This window comes from Thermobia domestica, chromosome 8 (assembly GCF_964235325.1).
Source record: "Thermobia domestica chromosome 8, izTheDome1.hap1.1, whole genome shotgun sequence".
NCBI classification, from domain to species: domain Eukaryota; kingdom Metazoa; phylum Arthropoda; class Insecta; order Zygentoma; family Lepismatidae; genus Thermobia; species Thermobia domestica.
Window position 1 is genome coordinate 144,294,392 of NC_137461.1, and position 19,842 is coordinate 144,314,233.

General features: G+C 32.3%; 1 protein-coding gene across 1 annotated transcript in view; it reads right to left on the bottom strand.

Moving 5' to 3' along the window:
- Window positions 1-202: 202 nt before the first annotated feature.
- serp (chitin deacetylase-like protein serp) overlaps window positions 203-19,842 on the bottom strand; it is a 77,093-nt gene continuing 57,453 nt past the window's right edge. The window contains exons 5-6 of the mRNA XM_081769107.1: window positions 6,051-6,372; window positions 203-2,791 (exon numbers count right to left, since the gene is read on the bottom strand). Of these exons, the coding sequence (XP_081625233.1) occupies window positions 1,963-2,791; window positions 6,051-6,372 (1,151 nt within the window). The 3' untranslated portion in view covers window positions 203-1,962. The remainder of the gene's footprint in view (window positions 2,792-6,050; window positions 6,373-19,842) is intronic.

Here is a 19,842-nt window from a genome sequence, read left to right on the forward strand (position 1 = left end):
GTATCCCGCAAAATCATCGACTATGCTATCAATGTTCATGTTTGACTGTCACAACTGTCTTTTATCAAAGTATAGTTACATCCAGTTCCTTTCCTTCTTCGTGTAGTTTACTGGAAAGGAGAGTACCTAACTGCACATTTATACAGCATTCAGTTCAAAATGAATGATCTAAAGAAATAAAAAGAAATGAGAATAAAACAAATATTGTAATTATTCTTTTATTTTTAAAATAGTTTTGTCTAACACAAGTTCCATTCATTTCAAATTGTTCATATTTATTTATATATATATGTCATTTTATACAATAATAAATCTTCCATGTGTACAGTTAGATACATTTTCTCAAATATTCAGATAAATTCTGCTTATTTCAATCTTCCTTTGACATCACAGTTAAATAACCCCTTGTACAAGGCTTATTATGCCACATGCTTTCAAAGTAACAGTCTCATTTACATATATTATTTATTATATATGCAACATTATTGCAAAAAAAAATAATAAGTCACATCCATATGTAAAAAAAAACATGTAATTCATAAAAATATAACCTAACGCATAACATTTACGCATTCATTAGGAAACTAAACACACTCATCCACATTTCAGGCATACAACTCGGAACTGTTACTTTGAAAAAAAAATAATAAAAATAATCTTATTGACAAGAGAATTAGATATATACTTTTCTTTTAAAAAAGGTAAGATAAAATTTGTCATTGTTTTTTTAAAAAAATATAGAGGAATATTCGTTGAATGCTTCTTATTTGTATAAAAGGGAAAAAAGAACACAAAAATGTTCTTTTTCATTGAATGTTCTATTTAGTACACGAAATTCGACTTAAATGAACTTCTGTATACAAAACATAACACAACTAATAAAATTCACACAAAATATACACGTTTTTTAAGCATTTCATCAACTTTTCGTTTACATACAAAACGAAAGTCAAATCATTATTGATGTGCAAACTTTTTTTTTGTACAAATAAAAAATACTACACATCACAAATATTTCAAGGAAGTTAGAAAGGAAGAAATAAGAAAGTTGGTGTTCCAAAGAAAAATATATAGAAATCAAGGAATGTGATTTTCTGTTTTGTTATAGAATGTTTACGGCTACGTAAGTATACACAGAGTTTGGACTGACATGGATTTTAACTTAAGCAAGTACAAGATTTTTTATGTATTTTGTATACTTACACCTTTTGCTCAGTGCCAGGTATGAGACTCACAAATGTTAAGATTGTTAGAAACACATTTACATGTAGGGGAAAACATCAATAGGGTAATAGTTTGAAAGTAGAACGTTTCACTTAATGTAAGGAACTTCCTACATTGAAAGACAGTGACCGTCATTCTTAATTGTAACTGCAAGTATCTGCAATTGTTTTACAAGCAAAGTTCAAATCCAAGAATCGAATTTTGATGAAGTAAAAGAGGATTACTTACGAGTAACTACAGTAAAACTTCAAGAACCAAGTCTCAAGAATATACAGAAAACGGGAATGAGAAATAAGAGTTTTAAAAACTTTACATCTAAAAGATTATTTATGTCAAATGAAATATTCATATAGAAAAGTCAATTGCTTATTCGAACTTAACGCGTTTCTATATCTAGCAACCATTTAAGTTTCTTTCCTGACGTTTGAGCTGTTTTTCTCTTTCTATACATTCACAAATTGTAACCAATTTTAAGAAAGGTTTATTGCGGGGAGGAATGAAGTAACTTAATAGACTGAAGAAAAATAACAGATCTAAATTCTAATCTCTGAAAGACGTCTGAAAGTCATGATGATAACTTATGGAACTGGGTAATTAAGATAGAAAAACAAGAAAGAAAATGGACTAATTCTTTATTCTTGAAAGAAGAAGAGGGACCATAAGTATAGGAATGTTGATGATGAGTTTGATGATAGATGAATTCATTGATGATAAGGTATTTTACAATTTGCATTGTTTTTAGAAGAATCCATCTCCTGTGGGGTCATTAAGCCATGGATAGTTATTGGGGCATCGTACACATGTTTGAAGATTAATTGTTTCTCCTGGAAGTTCTTTGCTGGTAAGTTTGCAAGAATGAGGCACCCAGCATGCTTGGGCTCCTTCAACAGTACACTTCTCCCTCCATGGTTCGAATCCCTTAGCTTCTGAAATGGTTCGTGGATTTTGGATCCATTGGATGACTTGTGTCATTGTGACAAAATATACGTCATTGTGATTAGATAAAACTTCATCTACCCAGTATAAGAAGGCGTCCAAAAATTCTGGGTTGTTCTTCAACCAAGCAGCATGGAAATACAGTCCTAATGGTGCTCGATTTTGCTCATAATGCCTGTCAAAATTGTGGTTGAGGAAATTATAGAATTGGTCTCCTGTGAGAATGTTCGAGCAAGAGTCAACCATAGCGCATCCTGGCAAGTATTCATCAAAATTTGGATCTTCTCTTCTGTCCAATTCGTTCATAACCATTTCCCAAACAGCATGGCTCCTGGTTGGGCAGTTTTGAAGATTACCGTGGCACCTGTGTGGCATTCTGAAGTACATGGTGTATGGCCAAAGTGGTGGATTGGATAAAGGAGCGGTAATAGTGGAGTCGTAGAGGAAGGCTTGTTCTTCCATCATGGTGAACTGGTTGTTTCCTCCTACTCGAAGGTATGGAGCTCGAACTCCGACTACGCTATTATCGGTGATGTTGGCAAACTTTTCGATGATAATTCTCATGCCGGCCATCTCCTTTGCCCAGTCGTCCACGGTGGCATTACTCCAGAACTGTTCGTCGTCATTGTGGCTATATAAGGAAAAAGAAGAAAAATTACATGTTTTAAATATTGTACAAGTACTTAGAAACGTTTATAATTATTTCGTAATTATAATTAACACACACAACATTTAAAGATTATTAAATTAAACATGTACAGTACCTACTTACTTTTATTTTGAGTTGTAACTAGTTTACATATTCTATTCTGTATGTATGTTGGCTATTTAGCAAAGTTGAAAGCGTAAACTGAAAGCTAATTTTTACGTTTCAAAATTATTTATTTGAGAAATGTTCTGTACACTAGTTTTCTATATTTATATATTGTTTCTGCTTCTTCCAGTTTTATCATTCTTTTGCCGTATATACAACCACTCATTCCTATTTCTTGCAATATTTATTAATTAGACAACATACTTGCACAACTTTTTTTTTTTTTTTTTTTTTGAATATTCAGTGAAAATACGAAATTATAGTAATGCTTGAGGAGACTCTTGATTAAAAGCTAGTATCACGCCTTTCATGCGGGAGACAAAATTTTATTTTTAGAGAAAGCTTAGTGGTTCGACTATGATATTAGGTTGAAGGTACATATCTTATATGGTTTCGACACCAAGAATTGACTGAAACAATTAACAAAAATAAAGATACATATTTTTACATTTAGAAGGTACATTTAGAAAGTAAAGTAAAGCACATTATCATGGATCTTAAGCAAAGGGCTAAGAAAAAGAAGCAAAAAATGCACACGTAGTATAAAATTCTAATACAGAAACTGTAAAGAGAAAAGCGAATCATTTGAAATATAGTTATATAGATGAATAAAGAAAATCAGTTGTGTGAAAAAGACAAAAGAGAAATAATATCCGAAACAAACAACAAAAAGTAATATTTTTTTTGAACGCGGACTAAAATATATTTTGAAGGATGTACAAGTCTGGTAGTAAGAGAAATACTGAATACAGATAGATATTTTCCATTATCAATGCTTTGTTTTTAATAGACTTAAATTTGATTTAAACTAATCGCTGAGCAAAACAATACGTTTACTGTAAAAAAAAAAAAAATATTAACGTGTTAACAGTTTCGCCAACTATCCAAGTGTCTGATGAAGCCAAAGTACGTAGTTGGCGAAACTGTTACACATTAATAATTTTTACAACATATTTGAAAAATAGTTTAAATTAAATTTAATACAGATTTATTACCTAGTTTCAACTTTACTTTCCAAAGCAATACTTAAATATAAAATAAGTAGAAAAAATCAAATGCACACACCAACATTAGTTCTTCATTTGATTTAATCTTATTGAAGAATTTCAGGTCTAACAACATCCCAGTTGAAGAAGCAAGATTCATATCTTTTTTTTTTTTTTTTTTTGTTTAGTGGAAGAATAAATAATCATGATGTAGTGTTGCAGCATCTTATGTAGTATAATTAGGCAATACAGTTACAACTTCTTCCTCAGAAGATTATGCATGTTGAATTAAAAGATTTCGTATGTTAAGGAAAGTGAAACTATAAGATCGAAAAAAAACTGATTATTAATGAAGGAGAAACGAAAAGAAAGTTATAAACAACATCATGGATGTGACAAATATCAAGGTCAGAGTTTTAAGAAACTTTCACTGGAGGAAGGATACCTAAATTTATAAAATAACAGCTATTTGTTAAATATCGTTCAAATGTGAATGTTGTTGTTAAATTTGAATTTTTTCGCCCCTTTAATAAACATAATTACTGCTACTATTACAACGCTGCGCATTCGCAAGTAGCTAAATGTTCTCGCTGGTTATATAATTATTATTATTTCTTGCATAATGGATAAATAATAATGACATAATTTCGTGTTCTAAACTGGATCGTTGAGCAGTTACATACTTGTGCTCATTACTACAAGCGTAATTTTTCACTCTTTGCTATGGTAGGATGAAGTTAGACTACCCGTGTTAAATGTTACGTTAGAATATAAATCTTCAGTTGAATAAAGTGATATGAAATGTGCCGAAGAGTTAGCAATATCATTACAACTTTATTTTCTAGGAACTAACTCCTATCTATTGCAGGATTACGTCTGTTTTCTGGGTTTGCATATTTCGGTATGATGATATACTGTAAATTACAGTTATTCTATGAAGTACATTGACTGTATTTATAAAGTTGTAATCTATTTTGAGCAACAATCAAAGTAACAGTTATTATAATAACTGTTCTATTATTATGAATATAGTTGTGAAAATTAATAGACGGGAAACAGAGTTACTCGAAATAGTATGGAAACAAATTACGTGGAAACCTCAGAAACACAGTCAAAAGATCGAAAATATGGTTGCATTATTTTCGTCTGAAACAAAATTGTTTTTGTATTTCATAAGATAGCTGTAAGTTATTATGTTCAGATAACATCATACCAAAATATGCCAACTGAGAAAGCAGCTGTAATTCTACAATAGGTAACCGCTAATTGCTAGGAAATACAAATAAAGTTATAATGACATTTTCAACTACACAACATACTTTATATCTATTCAGTTGAAAATTTATACTGTAATGTTTATTCCGTACTTGCAAAAGACATAGTGCACAGAAAACGTATTGATTTAAATGTTGAACAAATAAGTAATTAATTACCCCTCTTAGCTAGTTAAAACCTACATGGGCAAACTTACTCTCCAGATTTTGAAACTAAGAACTTTCGAAGCAAGAACGTTAACCATTAGCAAGATTATATCAAATGAGAACTAGAGTTCAATATGAAATTCAACTCAGGCTTGAATCTTGAATATGTAAGTTTAATACTCTATGTCCATGAATGTACAGAAATTTTGTTCCTAATGGGGTCTAAATCGAGTTTAAAGAGTAACATTAAGTATTTTTTTACGATTTTATAATTATCACATAGATTTATGTTGTTAAAAGTATATCTAATGTCTAGGTTCGCCCATATGAACTAAAACAAAACGATTACGTCATAAGATTCATAAGTAAATTCTCACGAAAAGTAAAAACAGTGTTATCCTTCACGTATAACCTCTACGAACAGACATTATTCACATAGTTTTGGTGTGTCTGAATTATGGAGGTTTAAAGTTTGTGACCAATATCGAGTACTTTTACGTATTAGCAGAAAACCTTTATCTGGAATCTGGAGAACATATGTGAATGAAAAGGACTAGGCCACATCAAACGAATTTCCCATTTTTTAAATCAACTTCTCGTTTCCAAATATCTTCCTGTTTCTGAACTTCATCCCATTTTTGAACAATTTATAGTTTCTAAACAACTTACGTGATTGAGTGAACAGCGATTTCGTGGCCTTTACGATGAGTCTCCTGAACTGCCGAGTAGTTGCTATATTTATGGGAAACAAAGAAGGTTGCCTTGATGTCACAGCCGTTGGGATTCTTCCTTTTGCCATTGAAAATCTCTTTGTACAGTTCAATATTGTTGTTATTGATGGCATCGTCGAAAGTGAGGGTGATCATCTGAGGAACTTCTTTGGCTGGGAGATCTCCTGGGATCACGGTACCATCTTCTGAACAGAAACAATCCGGAAGAACGCAAACTGATGGATCGCAGGGTGGAGCCCTGTTAGGATCATTGTCTATATCTGCAAGACAAAAAGATATTAAAGGAATGTATTAGTTCAGGATGAAGAAGACTGCGAATGAACGTAAGAAAGAAAGAATAAAAAATGCTGAAAGAATGAACGGGTGCGGCAAGTTATTTTTCTTTTCTTTACTTTTTCTTTTTAGATAAATGTTAACCACATATTTGAACCTCAGGGAGGGAAAAGTTTTTAAATGTTGACACCCAACCAAACGGGTGGAGCTACCATTAATGCATTCTTTCTCTGCGAACACTTTCAATTTTTTTGTTTATTTTTTTAATCCATTGCTTTGTTCTTCTTCTTGTTAAATTTGCAACATAGCGGGCGTGTTGTGTATATCGTACTAGTTGTGAAAAATAGCCTACACAATCAAAATAAGCTTTGTCAATGGCATGTGATTACTCAATTTGTTATATTCTAGGTCAGCTATCTTCTGTATAAAATTTATTTTATATTCAAGTTTTGAGTAGATTTATTTTCTTAGTGTAATATTTTGTAAATATAAAATTACAATGGAATTTAATATATTTTACTTTTTAAATTGTACGTGATATTGAGCTTGTACAGGTAAAACTAAACAAGTAGGTGCAAAGGATAAGTATCATTGATTCTACTAAGTAAGATCTGAATAAAGGAAGCCATATCGATCTTTTAGATTAACTACTTTCAGAAAACGAGAGTATGTAAAACAATCCACATTCTGTAATAATATTGTATGAAATGTTTATGTAATAAATGATGCGAAATCCTGGAGGGGAATATATAATAAAAATTACCACCTCACTTAATATTTTTAGAATAAAAAAATCCTCCACTAGCAAGTTACTAGAGGTGAATAAAGTGACGCTATATTGTTAAGAGTTTGCATATTAATTCCAGTAATTCACATGTAATATAGGTAACATGTAATCTATTTCATATGTTCTAATTAAAGGCTGAACTAGTAATTAGCGGTATTCTTACAATCTTACATAATTTATTAATTATGGATGTTCTAATGTGTGAACTCTCCTTTTGTCAAAATATTCCAGTACGAAGATTTTCTTTTTTCACATTCCTATCTGGCTTTCCGACCGCCGCCACCACTTGAACTGTCATAATTTCATACCCAGTAGTACACCATCATATTAAAGCAAATAATACTAAAACCATAATATTAAAGCACATAATACTAAAATCATCATATTAAACTATACATATTTTTTGAAATCTTTTCATTGAGTGCTTTCATCTGCCACAAAATATTTAAATACTATTTGATTTCAGACTAAACAATTTAATTTTTTTAACATTCTGTGTTTGAAATTTACGAGATCCAGTACTCTCAGTTTTATTTATGAGATTATAAAAACTTTATCGAGAACTCACTCACCACATTTTACGGAACCTTGTAGGTCCTACGTGATAACATAGAAACAGTATACGTACATGTACTTGCGAAATATTAAGCTACTCAGTGATCTTCACTACAGTCGAGTAAGAAAAACTATTTTGATATGTTTATGCTCTAACTGTATAAACAGAAACTAAAATAATAAAAAAAATAATAAGGGTTTATTTCAGTACTAGGAACAGTGATCAGGCAAACACAGCTCTGAGTCGAATTATATATATATATATATATATATATATATATATATATATATATATATAGAGAGAGAGAGAGAGAGAGAGAGAGAGAGCATTCAGAGGCATAAATGTTTAAAATAAATAAATAAATGAGTAAATATAATATTATCTTAGTTACTACAGCTTTGAATCAACTTTAATTTATAGTATGACGTCAGTACATCACATGCACAGCTCTTTTATTTAAATATTTAATACAATTATCGTTTGGGAGTTGATTCCTGACACCAAGATAAGATAAAAAGTATAGACTAAACTGGGTGCACCTGGCGCTTCCTTTCGGAGCTATAGGCTACCGAAAACATGAAAAAAAAGAAGAACTTTAAAGGTCCATAGATCCAATACTATTGGACCTACCATAGTCGGTCAAGACTTCACTTAGGGACTAGTATGTGCCTTATCCAAATATCCAAGTTTCAGAATCTTGCGGGACTTTCGCAATAATTTTTATAGAGGTAATTTGGCTACGGGCATATAATTTGAAGTACTCACCAACTACCTCTATAAAAATTGTTGCGGAAGTACCGCAGGATTCTGGAACTTGTATCTTTGGATACGGCATATACTAGTTCCTAAGTGAAGTCTTAATCTGACTACGGTATTTCCCATTGTGTTGGAGCTATGGATCTTTAAAGTTCATTTCTTCGTGTTTTCGGCAGCCTATAACTCTGAAAGGAAGCATTTGTGCATCCAGGTTGGTCTATACCTTTTATCCTATCTTGGTGTCAGGATTCACCTCCTAAAAGATGTCGGTGTTGTTTTGAAACACCCTGTGTATACACACATTGAGGAAAAGTTGGATATCACTTCTTTCGAAGTTACTCTTTGTGACCAAGTGGCATGCGCGAAATTCCGATAAAAATATTACTAGAGCTTTGGATCTAAATTTGAATAGAAGATCCCGCCTCTTATAGTCTTGGTAACGAAGAAAGACATGAAATTCCCTTCAACGAATTATTTTAGAAAACAGCTAAAGTTACCCAACTGGCGCTTCAGTTGAGTAGAATCATATCCACATATTTGGCGGCACGATCATTCATTACTGTTCGATTCAAAATGAGTGCCTAAGGTAAGGAACTGCCGGAAGCAAAAAAGTTGGACTGTATTTAATTATCAACATCGAAGAAAGTATAGATAACAAACAGAGTTAGTATAGATAGCATGTAAATCCATAATACAAAGTTTAATATGGAATATGGTAGTTTTATAATAAAAACGTTCGAACTGTGGTGTTAGAGAGAAATGGCACTCTATCATAGAGAAAAAGTAAAGTAATAGAGATAAATTAAGAGAAACAAACAAAAACCTATGTTAAGAAAATAATGTCTTCATACATAGATGGTTATTAAAGTGTTCCCAAAGTTTGCAAGTGTAGTTATTTCTTTCACTTTCATATTTTCCCCCCTTTCTTTCTTCAAGTAGATGAAAGATACTATAAATAAAGTGAACATGTTCAGGCAATTTCCCGTTGGTAGCAGAAGTCAACGAAAATAGCTGAAAAATTTAACCGTTTCCATCTTGGATCAACCGGATATTTAGTAGCCCTGACATATTTTATTTACCCATTTATTTACCTGGAGAACTATGCTTTTATTTATGATGGACAATTTATTTTTAAGCCAAATTGAGAATAAAACAATACATCACATTATTATTATTATTATTTTAAATAAAAATTTCTTTCAGTACCGAACTATTATTTTTAATCTAGAAGGGCAACTGCACGCAAATTTATGCCACAAACGAATTGGAATATGAATTTTGAAGGTGATTGCTAGACAAACGCTGTTTCTACATAATTTCATGGATGAAACTATTAACATATATAGGCAATGTGCCAAAGAATAATGAAAATTATAATTATTGAAAACAATACATAGAAAGTTACTCATTCAAGAAATGAAATATTTTCCTAAGTAATAGTACAGACCATCAATACTGAATATTTACTCTTATGTAAAATTTTAATTGAATATATAGACATAGCAATGCAAAGCGGAGAAAGTTTTATTTAATGCAAGAAATTCTTGTATCGCACTATTCATATGCTAATTACACTATAAATACTTAGGTTCCAGTTCTACAGTCTGAGAGCAGAGTATGTTGTAGTAAGTAGCTCCGACACTAGGTTAGACGACTTGTATGTTTCATCAGATACAAAGTAACCTACTACCTACTCCCTGCACGTGTTTCATATTTCTCTCGACATACGAAACATTCCTCTTGTTCACGTTTTAGAGCTAATATAAATATATTGCATCATATATTTGAAGTATGTTCATGACAAATTCTTGTGAGGTCGCCTAAAGGCATATCATCACAGAGATTAAGGACTTAAAAGTGTTACAAGTAATAAAATATAGGCTTAAAACGTCCAATAGGTGTTTCAGAGGAAATTCCAAACTAATATAGTGCCAACGACAACTGGATTCCTACTCGATTGTTAATCATAATAACATTAATAATACCATAATACTAATAATAATATGCACACTTTCACTTTTATAATCGGGCGCCATACTCACAGTTTGCCTTTAGAAATACTCCATATAATTTTCCTGTGTATTTTTAAACGCAGAATTGGTTTGCTATTGGAAAAGCGAATATTCAGGTAATGAGTGGAACTTCATTGATATCAATGATAATCACACATTAGTGTTTTCTTTGCCTCTTTCATATCTTTAAAGATTAGCCGATGACGGAAATGGTAGCTCAGAGGCAGAGCTCTCACTTCTGATACAAGGGGTTTCTAGTTTGATCCCAGACTAAGTATCAATAAAACCCCGTCCGTAGAGTTTCTAGGAGTACTTCTGTTTTCTTCCACATTCTCATTGCACCAAATTTTCTCATAACGGTTCACCTTCAATAATGATACGTATCCTTTACACCAATGATGGGCTGAAAGGTTCTGTCGAACCCACGACATGATCTCTAATCTGACGAATGAAACTAAGAATAGGTTACTCCGAAAATGTAAAAAATTGACTGGGATATGAACATTTAACTTCATTTCTAAGGATCAGTGTATCCCAGTTGGAACCGATTATGAGAAACTAACTAACTAACTCTATGGCCTATGGAACCCGGAGGTTCAGTGCCGCGTTCACAAAAGCTCTCCACTGACTTCTATCCTTAGCTAATTGCATCCAGTTTCTACTTTGTATTCGTATCTCTGCGAGATCCATCTTAATATTGTCCTCCCATCTGCACCTAGGTCTTCCTAATGGTCGTTTTCCTATGGGTCTACCAGTCAAGACTTTGAAAGCGTTTCTACCTTCTTCCATTCTAGCTACATGACCTGCCCACCTAAGCCTCCTAGACTTGACGACCCTAACAATGTTGGGTAAACCCTATAATCTATGTAGTTCCTCGTTATGAAGCTTCCGCCATTCCCCATTCTCGTTCCTCTTGGGTCCGAATATTCGCCTCAGGATCCTGTTCTCAAATACTTTCAGTCTATGTTCTTCCCTCAGAGTAAGCGACCATGTTTCACAACCATACAGAACAACAGGCAGAAATGATTTTATATATTTTTGATCGCGTGTACAGGCATGATTATGAGAAACTCCAATCATTAATAGAGTTTAGTATTACAAGATTTTTTTTTAATGTATCATTGCTGTTTTAATGAATTATATTGGTTTACCCACCTAACGATAACCCATCTAAAGGTTTTCTCTTTGGTCCTCTCCTGAAAAAGTTCACCCATTACTGCTTTACCCAAAGGTGTGCATAATCACGAGATATTAAATATTTCATTTCTAACATGAGTCCGGGGAGATGCTTTGGCTCTAGTAGAACACTTACCTCTGGTGTATGGGGTCTCTGGTTCGATCCATGGCAAAGTAAATTTGTGGTGGACAACATCGTTCCCTTGGGTTTTCTCGGGGGTACTCCCGTTTCCTCTTACGTTCTCATTCTATCGATTATTCCATCATCATTCACTTGCCTTAATCATCGTCTCCCTTAGCCTAAAGGGCATAATTGTGGGACATTAAATTTAATTTCTAACATGAGTCCAATACTCATTGTATAGTATATTCTTGATACTTGCGAATTCCACGGTAAATAGTTGTAGTTGTTGAAATTAAGATTGTTAAATTAGTTTGTTTATCGTTTTCTCATTCTTTTGGTTTTATTGGTAATCCAGCATTAATTACTAGTTAGATTTTGTAAATGCTCAATCTTTTATTCTAATTTTGCTATAGAGTTTTGGTCAAATATTATATACTAATCGATAGAGCCTTCTGAGCTCTACTGAATGCACTAATCGATGTCCAGATGTCACTGGGCTAATCGATATGTTTTATCGTGTTAAAACATTCCATTATTTAGGAACTTTTCTATCAATTTTCTTTAATTATGACTAACTTCCTTTTCACTATTGATTCAATTACTATTTTTTAAAACAATAACATAATGATGAAGAAAATCAGAGTACGCGGGGGAATTTATCATCTGCTTACAATTTCTTACATGAGTTTCAAGTTTGGCCCAACATTTCAGATGTTAAATATTTATCCCTAGCAATTTTTGATGTTTCAAGTTAATAAGAAATAACATGACTTGACTTTTAGGTGACAGATATATAATAATAATTGTTATTTTCTCATATGTATTTTGTTTTATGTTTATTTCAAATTTACAACCTACATTTACCTGTATATGCTTTAATGAGAATGATAAAGAAAGAAATCTCGATAGGGGAATCAGTAGTGAAAGAATGACAAAAAAGCACATGTTCGACCAGGAGGAAATTAAACCATCAGCTTCATTAGACTATACTGAATATTCGACTATGTTTATGGACTTGCTGCAACAATAATTTATGAACATATTAGTTACCTAAAAGTCAAGCCTTAAGCTATATACGAATCATAATCCCCATCTTTCAAACAACTGGAAAACAAAGAGAATTTTAAAACAAACTCTATTCTGAATATCGTGCATATCGATAATTATATGTTCCTATTTTTCAGGGCGTCCATTTGATCGATTCCAAGGAAGAACTATTTTTACTTCTACTCTATTTTAAAGGACGTATAAGTCTAAGAAATAGAGTACCGGCAAAAACCAAGACTAGTGTAATCAAATAAAATACTACACACGTTGCAAAAAATAGCTATTTTACAAAGTTTAACTCAATATCTTGAATATGGAATTATCACATCCAAAAATTTGAGAGCTCTAATGGAATAAGTGGAGTAAAACTCCTTGTTAACATACAAATATTCATGGAATATAACGCTTCAAAAGACTTTGCCCAGTTCATTTTCATACACTTGGGTAGAGACAGCCAAAAGTAATGCAGATTTTAACTAAATATGAGCAATATAGAAATAGATAGATATTTTCTCCCATGTCCTCATGTATTTTCCTTTCATTTTGTTTCAAGTAAAATAAATTAGAGTCCCTAAAACAGGCTTCAATCGCCCCCCTTGCCCTGCATATGTAGGCGCATTCTATTTTTGCATACAAATATTTCAATATACTTTATTAATAAGTACGTAAGATATTTCGAGTTGATTGCAACTCTGTAAAGATCGTGGTGAAAATACCTCAAGAAGCGACCGCAACGCAAACATTTTGTGTTTTGTCTCCCGGAGAAACTGGGACAGCTTAGTAGTGTTGGATGATTCAGCATGTGAAATCGAAAGTAGCTTCTGGACGGGCACAAGATATAATTTTTGATCGCGTGTACGGCTAGAAAGGTGAAAAATATGCATATATCTCTTTCAAATATCAATAAATTATCAACTTTTGACATTCTTACATTTATTTAACATTTTCGACTATGATACATGTAGGTTAAACTAGAAAAAGGAGTACACAATAATATCCATATGGGAGCAAGGGGGATAATTGATCCATTTTGGAACTTCAGAAAAAGGAGAGGAAAGTACATAAGTAAAATAATTATTTATTTACTTTATTACTCCTGTTTATTTTTAAAATATGCTTCAGCTTGGAATGTTTTTTTATCCCTGAATATAAAAAACAGAAATCTGAAACAAATTACATTGTACATCTTTACATTTCTTTTTTAAAATTTGTATTTCATGCAACATTTGTATGTTCATTGGTTGGTTAGAGTTGAATGTTTTATATATATAGCATTGAAGTTATGTGAAAGGTGGGCCTACATTTCAAGATAGAGTTCGGTGCACTGTAAAGAGTTCAAATTTAAAGGCTCTCCTATCGGGAATCGAACTCGGAATAACCCTATATCAAAAGTGCGCGCGCAAGCTTTTGGTGCATTATACCAGCGAAAAGGGCTGGATATTTGTATTTTGTAACAAGGAGTTTTATTGTATTTATTTTATAAGAGTTCTCAATTTTTTATATGCAACAATTCTGTGTATTTTCAAATGTTTGTTGAGTTAAATTATGTAAAATAATCACTTAGTGTAGAATTATATTTCATTCCTTGGTGCTACCCTATTTTGTAGAGCTTATATTCGTATATATATACGTGTTGATGTGTGTATGTTTCAGGATAACTCTGTAATGTCTAGAGTTTTTCAACTGAACTTGGTGCACATATGACTTACTATCTGAAAAAAAAATATTGTGGGGAGAAGGCGCCCCTAGAGGTGGGAATGAAAAGGGGTGATATGTAAAAATAATCAAAAGGGGTCGATATTAGTGTCGAATCTACAGTTTGCAAGGTAACAGAGACTATCCGATACTGTTTAAGTCAAATTCTCTGTGCATCGAGATTGGAGGAGGGTAAGAAGAGATGGAAAATATAATGTCAAAAGTGACAGAGATTCATAGTTTTCCGGGTTGCTGATTGGTGATATCCCCAACTACTTAAGTCCAAGTTTGGTCAAATAGAACGATAAGCGGATAAGGTTCTGGAGAGTTCAAAAATTCTGCTTTTAAGGGGAAGCGAAGAGGTGCATCACCTGTTATTACTTTTTCTATATTGGAATTACTTTTTCCACATTGTTTGTGATCGCGTCACAGAAAAGTGACTCTCAACTGTTTGAAATGTATAGTATCTATCTCAAGATGAATTTTATCATGTCATTTTGACTAAAGGGCACATCCTAAACGAACAGAATGATACACAAGTTATCTCGAAAAATAAAATGTCTTACGGATTTTCATCAATACAATTTCATTGAAATATGTATGCAAAGGGGGGCAGTGGATTGAAATATTTTCCGAATAATAAGTATTTAGCTAATACTAGTATATATCCTCAGACCCGACCGTGATTTGTGGTCGCTCAAGCAGCCATGTGTTTCCCGACAGTTGCCACCTTAGAAACAATTTTTGTATTAATCTGGAACGCTTGGTCGCTAAGAAAACCTTCCTCTATAGAATCAAGTTACACGTAGTTTCAAACGTGAATACTAGACAGCAGGCTCGTACCACAATGGCAGCGTCTTCTAGAAATACACGTGTTGGAGCAGTACATGGTATTTATTTATTTGTTACATATGTATGTTGATAAAGTTTATTTGTTTTCATGCAGTAATTTTCATTTTTAATGCCAGATTGTACAAAGCACGTAATAATTAGCGATTAAAACGCTTTCTCGATAAAACTACATTCTCGAAGATTTATGTGGTCGCTAGAGCGACCAGAGGTCTCAAAGATAACTTCTTGTTTTCTAGAAAAACACTCAAGTGGAATTAAATGACTGTTTAGTAAGGGCAAACTATAGAGGTAATTGGTTTAGTTCTCTTGTGAATGGACTGAGCGAGGAACGTAAGCGGAGGAGGGGTCTTGGGGGCCCGGATCTTCCCAAAAATTAAGACTTTTGTGAAATTAGTATAACTTTTGGCAAAATTCTGTATATTGCGGAAGTTTTGCACCAAGACATGCCTCGGAGCTCCTCAAATCCGACTTTTGCGTACGTGTCTGTACTGAGCTGAATTCTCGTAATGGGCTGAGCAGACAGTATTGACCTAAGCCTGTCGTGGGGATGACATCTCTCGATGATTACCCTTCCAGGGATACCCCCACCCTTTGTTAGTAGTTTCAACAATGGACCAAGCCAGTGGAGGTGTTCTATTTTTATTTTGACTCCGAATAATTGTGATACTCCCTGGCTTTTGGTACCTTGATAAAAGAATACCTACTATACAAAATTTTAAGAACTAAAACGAATTTGTTGTAGTAATAATGTAACAAATCAATAGTAAAACTATTTATAATAAACCGATAAGATGCAAGGATAAGAGCTGAAATATCATTGAGATTTTTTAAAAAGGAAAAGTAAGACAAATAAAACAGTTGCATTGAAGTAATAAGCTTCTATATCTTTGGCACTAAGACCATGGCAATTTACTGTTGGTCAGTGATGACTACGATTGACCAAAATTAAACAAAATCACTTCATATGCATGTATTGCAACGGTAGTCTTCAAATGAAACCCAAATATAACAATTGGTTTGTTCTCGGGTCTGAGGAGGATATAGTAAGTACTCATCAAAAATCCTTGGAACCAATGATATGGACACCCACGAGAGAATATTACATCGGTGTATGTCATTCACTGCAAGGTAAATTTAAAGAAGGGCAGGCCAGCACTCCCTCATTAGATACCCATTTATATATTTATTCTATATCTCTGAATCAGCAAGAAAGAATGCGTGGAATAATTTAAAAAAATATTTCAGTAAATTCTACATACGAATAATTGTTTTTAATTTTATGTTTTTCGGTTTCTTATTTATAAATTTGAAATATTACGCTTCAATTGATAAGCTATAGAAAGATAATTATTTCAGTAAACTCTTTTGTCTAATCAAAGCAGTAAGTACTTTAGAAGGAAAAAGTCACGAACACCCTTTTGTATTCCAGTTCAACAAAGTAGCTACTTATTAGATTCTCATATATTACGAAATGCAACTTAAGACATATACTGAAAGCTTAGAAACAATTCTAAAAAGCTCACTGTACTACTACTACTACAACTACTACAACTACTCCTATTATATTATTATTATTATTATTATTATTATTATTATTATTATTATTATTATTATTATTATTATTATTATTATTATTATTCGAAAAATTCGTTCAAAACCATTGCATTAACGTAATTCACATGTGTATCCAATAATCTATTGACGCATATTGCTCACTCCAAATGTCGGAAAACTATTTATTCTTATGAGAACTTAATATAATTTCTTCCAAAATTTGAATGTAACACGAATCACTTGATTAATGAAGATGTTGTCAAGATCGAATGTGAATATTGTTTATTTAACATTTAGTAGAAAATGTCATTTCTTTTGTTATTACCTATAAAAAACACAGTCCTTTCTGTTCAGAATATTTCTGTTTGCTAAGAAATTCATATTAAAGAGTGTACCTTTGGTGCACGGACTCCCGAGCTCGATGAGTTGTTTGGTTAAGTCATCCGATAGATCCAACTACTCAAAATTCGGACATATTACGGTGATTGGGATTTAACTTTAAACTGTAGGTTCACGCTTCATATATCCTCAGTGTTGAAACGGACGCTGAACTCTAGTGAAACTAATTGTCTAATAGTAATTTGTTGGGCTCTGTATAGGAAAAGTAAAGATATCATAACTCACCGTAGCTGTTTTTTCTGGCTTTAGATTTCCACCTGTGATTTAAATATTTCACACTGGGGGCAGAAACCTAACTCAACTATCACATAAAAAGAACAATAATTAAACAATGCATTTCTGTATATGCCAAGGTGTTCCTATTTAACACCTTCTTATTTCACCTATCTTAATGAACGACCATGAGATGCAATTAAGAGAATAAAAACTGCTAGTAGCAAAATGGCCTTCGATGTACAAAAACACTTGTATGAATTTTCTAAACTTCTTTCAAAATGATAGTTACAGTGTATGTTGAAAAATAAAGTTGGTTGCTTTTAGATCCGACCGAAATTGAGATAATTTCATTTTATTACCTATAAAATTCGTATCTACTACAGCCTCATTTCTTCCGGATATATTAAGATACTATCTTAGTTGATCATTATTTATCCGGTGACGGATAAAGTTAACGGAAACTCAAAAATAAATAAATAAATAATAAAAACTCCAAAAACATGAATTGAGAGACACTTAAAATTACAGTTTAAGGATAAATGATAGTGTCTTATATCTTATTAACTCTAGAGTATACCGCTAACTTGCTATTGTTGAAATAAACGGCTTTTCACGGATATATTTCAATAGGTTGTGTTATTGACCCTGTTATTGTTGGCCAGGAAAATGACATTTGGTGTGACAAAAGTTTATTCTTGTATCTTTTCTCGAAAACTACACAAGAGAATTTATCCTTTTCTCATGCTATTTTGTTCACTCAATGAGACCTACTTTGAAGAAGATTTCTTTTTCGCATTCTACACTAATATTATTGTAGAATTTTAAATATACAAGGATAATGTGAAAAAAAGGTTTGATTAATTGAATAAAAACTATTGCTGCCTTATGCAGAGTCGTTTTGACATATGATTAGCGTCATACTAAAGGCCTGACTACTGCAGGAAACATATGTTAGTCGATCTCTTTAGTATTTCACTAATCACGCGTCAGAACGACTCTCCATAAGGCTCTTGGTGTTCGATTCTTCGTTAAAATGAGCATAGTGAATCATAACTCTACGGAAGAGAACCTACTAATTACAGTGGGGTCTGAATTATTTTGTTTTTGTTTTCGGGACTAGTATTATCCATTAGGTTCGATCCTGGGAGCACATACCCAGAAAGCACAAGCATTAGCTACTTCACCAGGAAACGTCACTCTGTGATAAAATCTACATATAAAATGTGCCCGTTGATTTTGTGAATGATTGTATAATACTGTTCGTTCTAGTTGGAGAAACTCGTTGAAGCGAGTTCAAATTCACTTGAGCTTTTCCTTCCCTAATGATTTTCTATAAAGCTCAGACTTAAATAACTTTCTTGTACTTGGAAATATTACCAGTTCACGAAAATTTACAGAATCAAAAGAATGTATAAGAAGGAAATAAATAATTACTCGACACTTCATACATCCTGTTTCTCTTTTTTATTGAATTTGATATGTACTCTGAAACATAAGCGCTGCGTCGGGGAACTATAAACATTCTGAGATTTCAATAATGTATTGAACTCAATTCTGAGCTAATTAGCGCATAGATTCTGAATAGTAATTGATGAAAATGTTGTGCTGTTTCCTATTAATATTAATGGGAAATAATATTATAAAAAAAGGCAATATAAGTAGATGAAAACTTGTTTACTAAATTTGACGCAAACAAACATATATAGAAAATAAATTGAAACGAAAAATAAAATGAGGCAAGAAAAATACGGGATAAAAGCACAAACCGATATTAAAATTTTCGTGAAACCTAAATATAACGGGAAATTCTTAGAATTGCATGTGTCGAAGGACTACTGAGACATACGGCAATATATGAAGAAAACTTTTATTTGTGAGACTATAAGATAACAAAATAATGAAATTTCTACGTAAGACAAATAACTTAAGAAACAAAAATTTTCAAAGAAACTATTAATAGTTAATCCTTGAAAATCTTTAATTATTTTAAGGTAGATGTTTCCAAGAAACATAAACTCATAATTCCTTCTGCAACAAGAATATATTTGTAATTTATAAGATTTCCTTTTTCTACCGGCCAGAATTTATTTTAATTAACTATTGATGTTTCAAAAGCAATATATGCTTATTTGCTCCAAATTTAACTTTAAATAAAATGTAATTTCTAGTTTTATGCCCCACAGCTATGATGTGTAGAACACACGAAATGGATTATTATTGAATGTGAATTATTATTAAATAATGAGAAAAAAAGGGAGAACTCCCGAGAAAACTCATGAACAC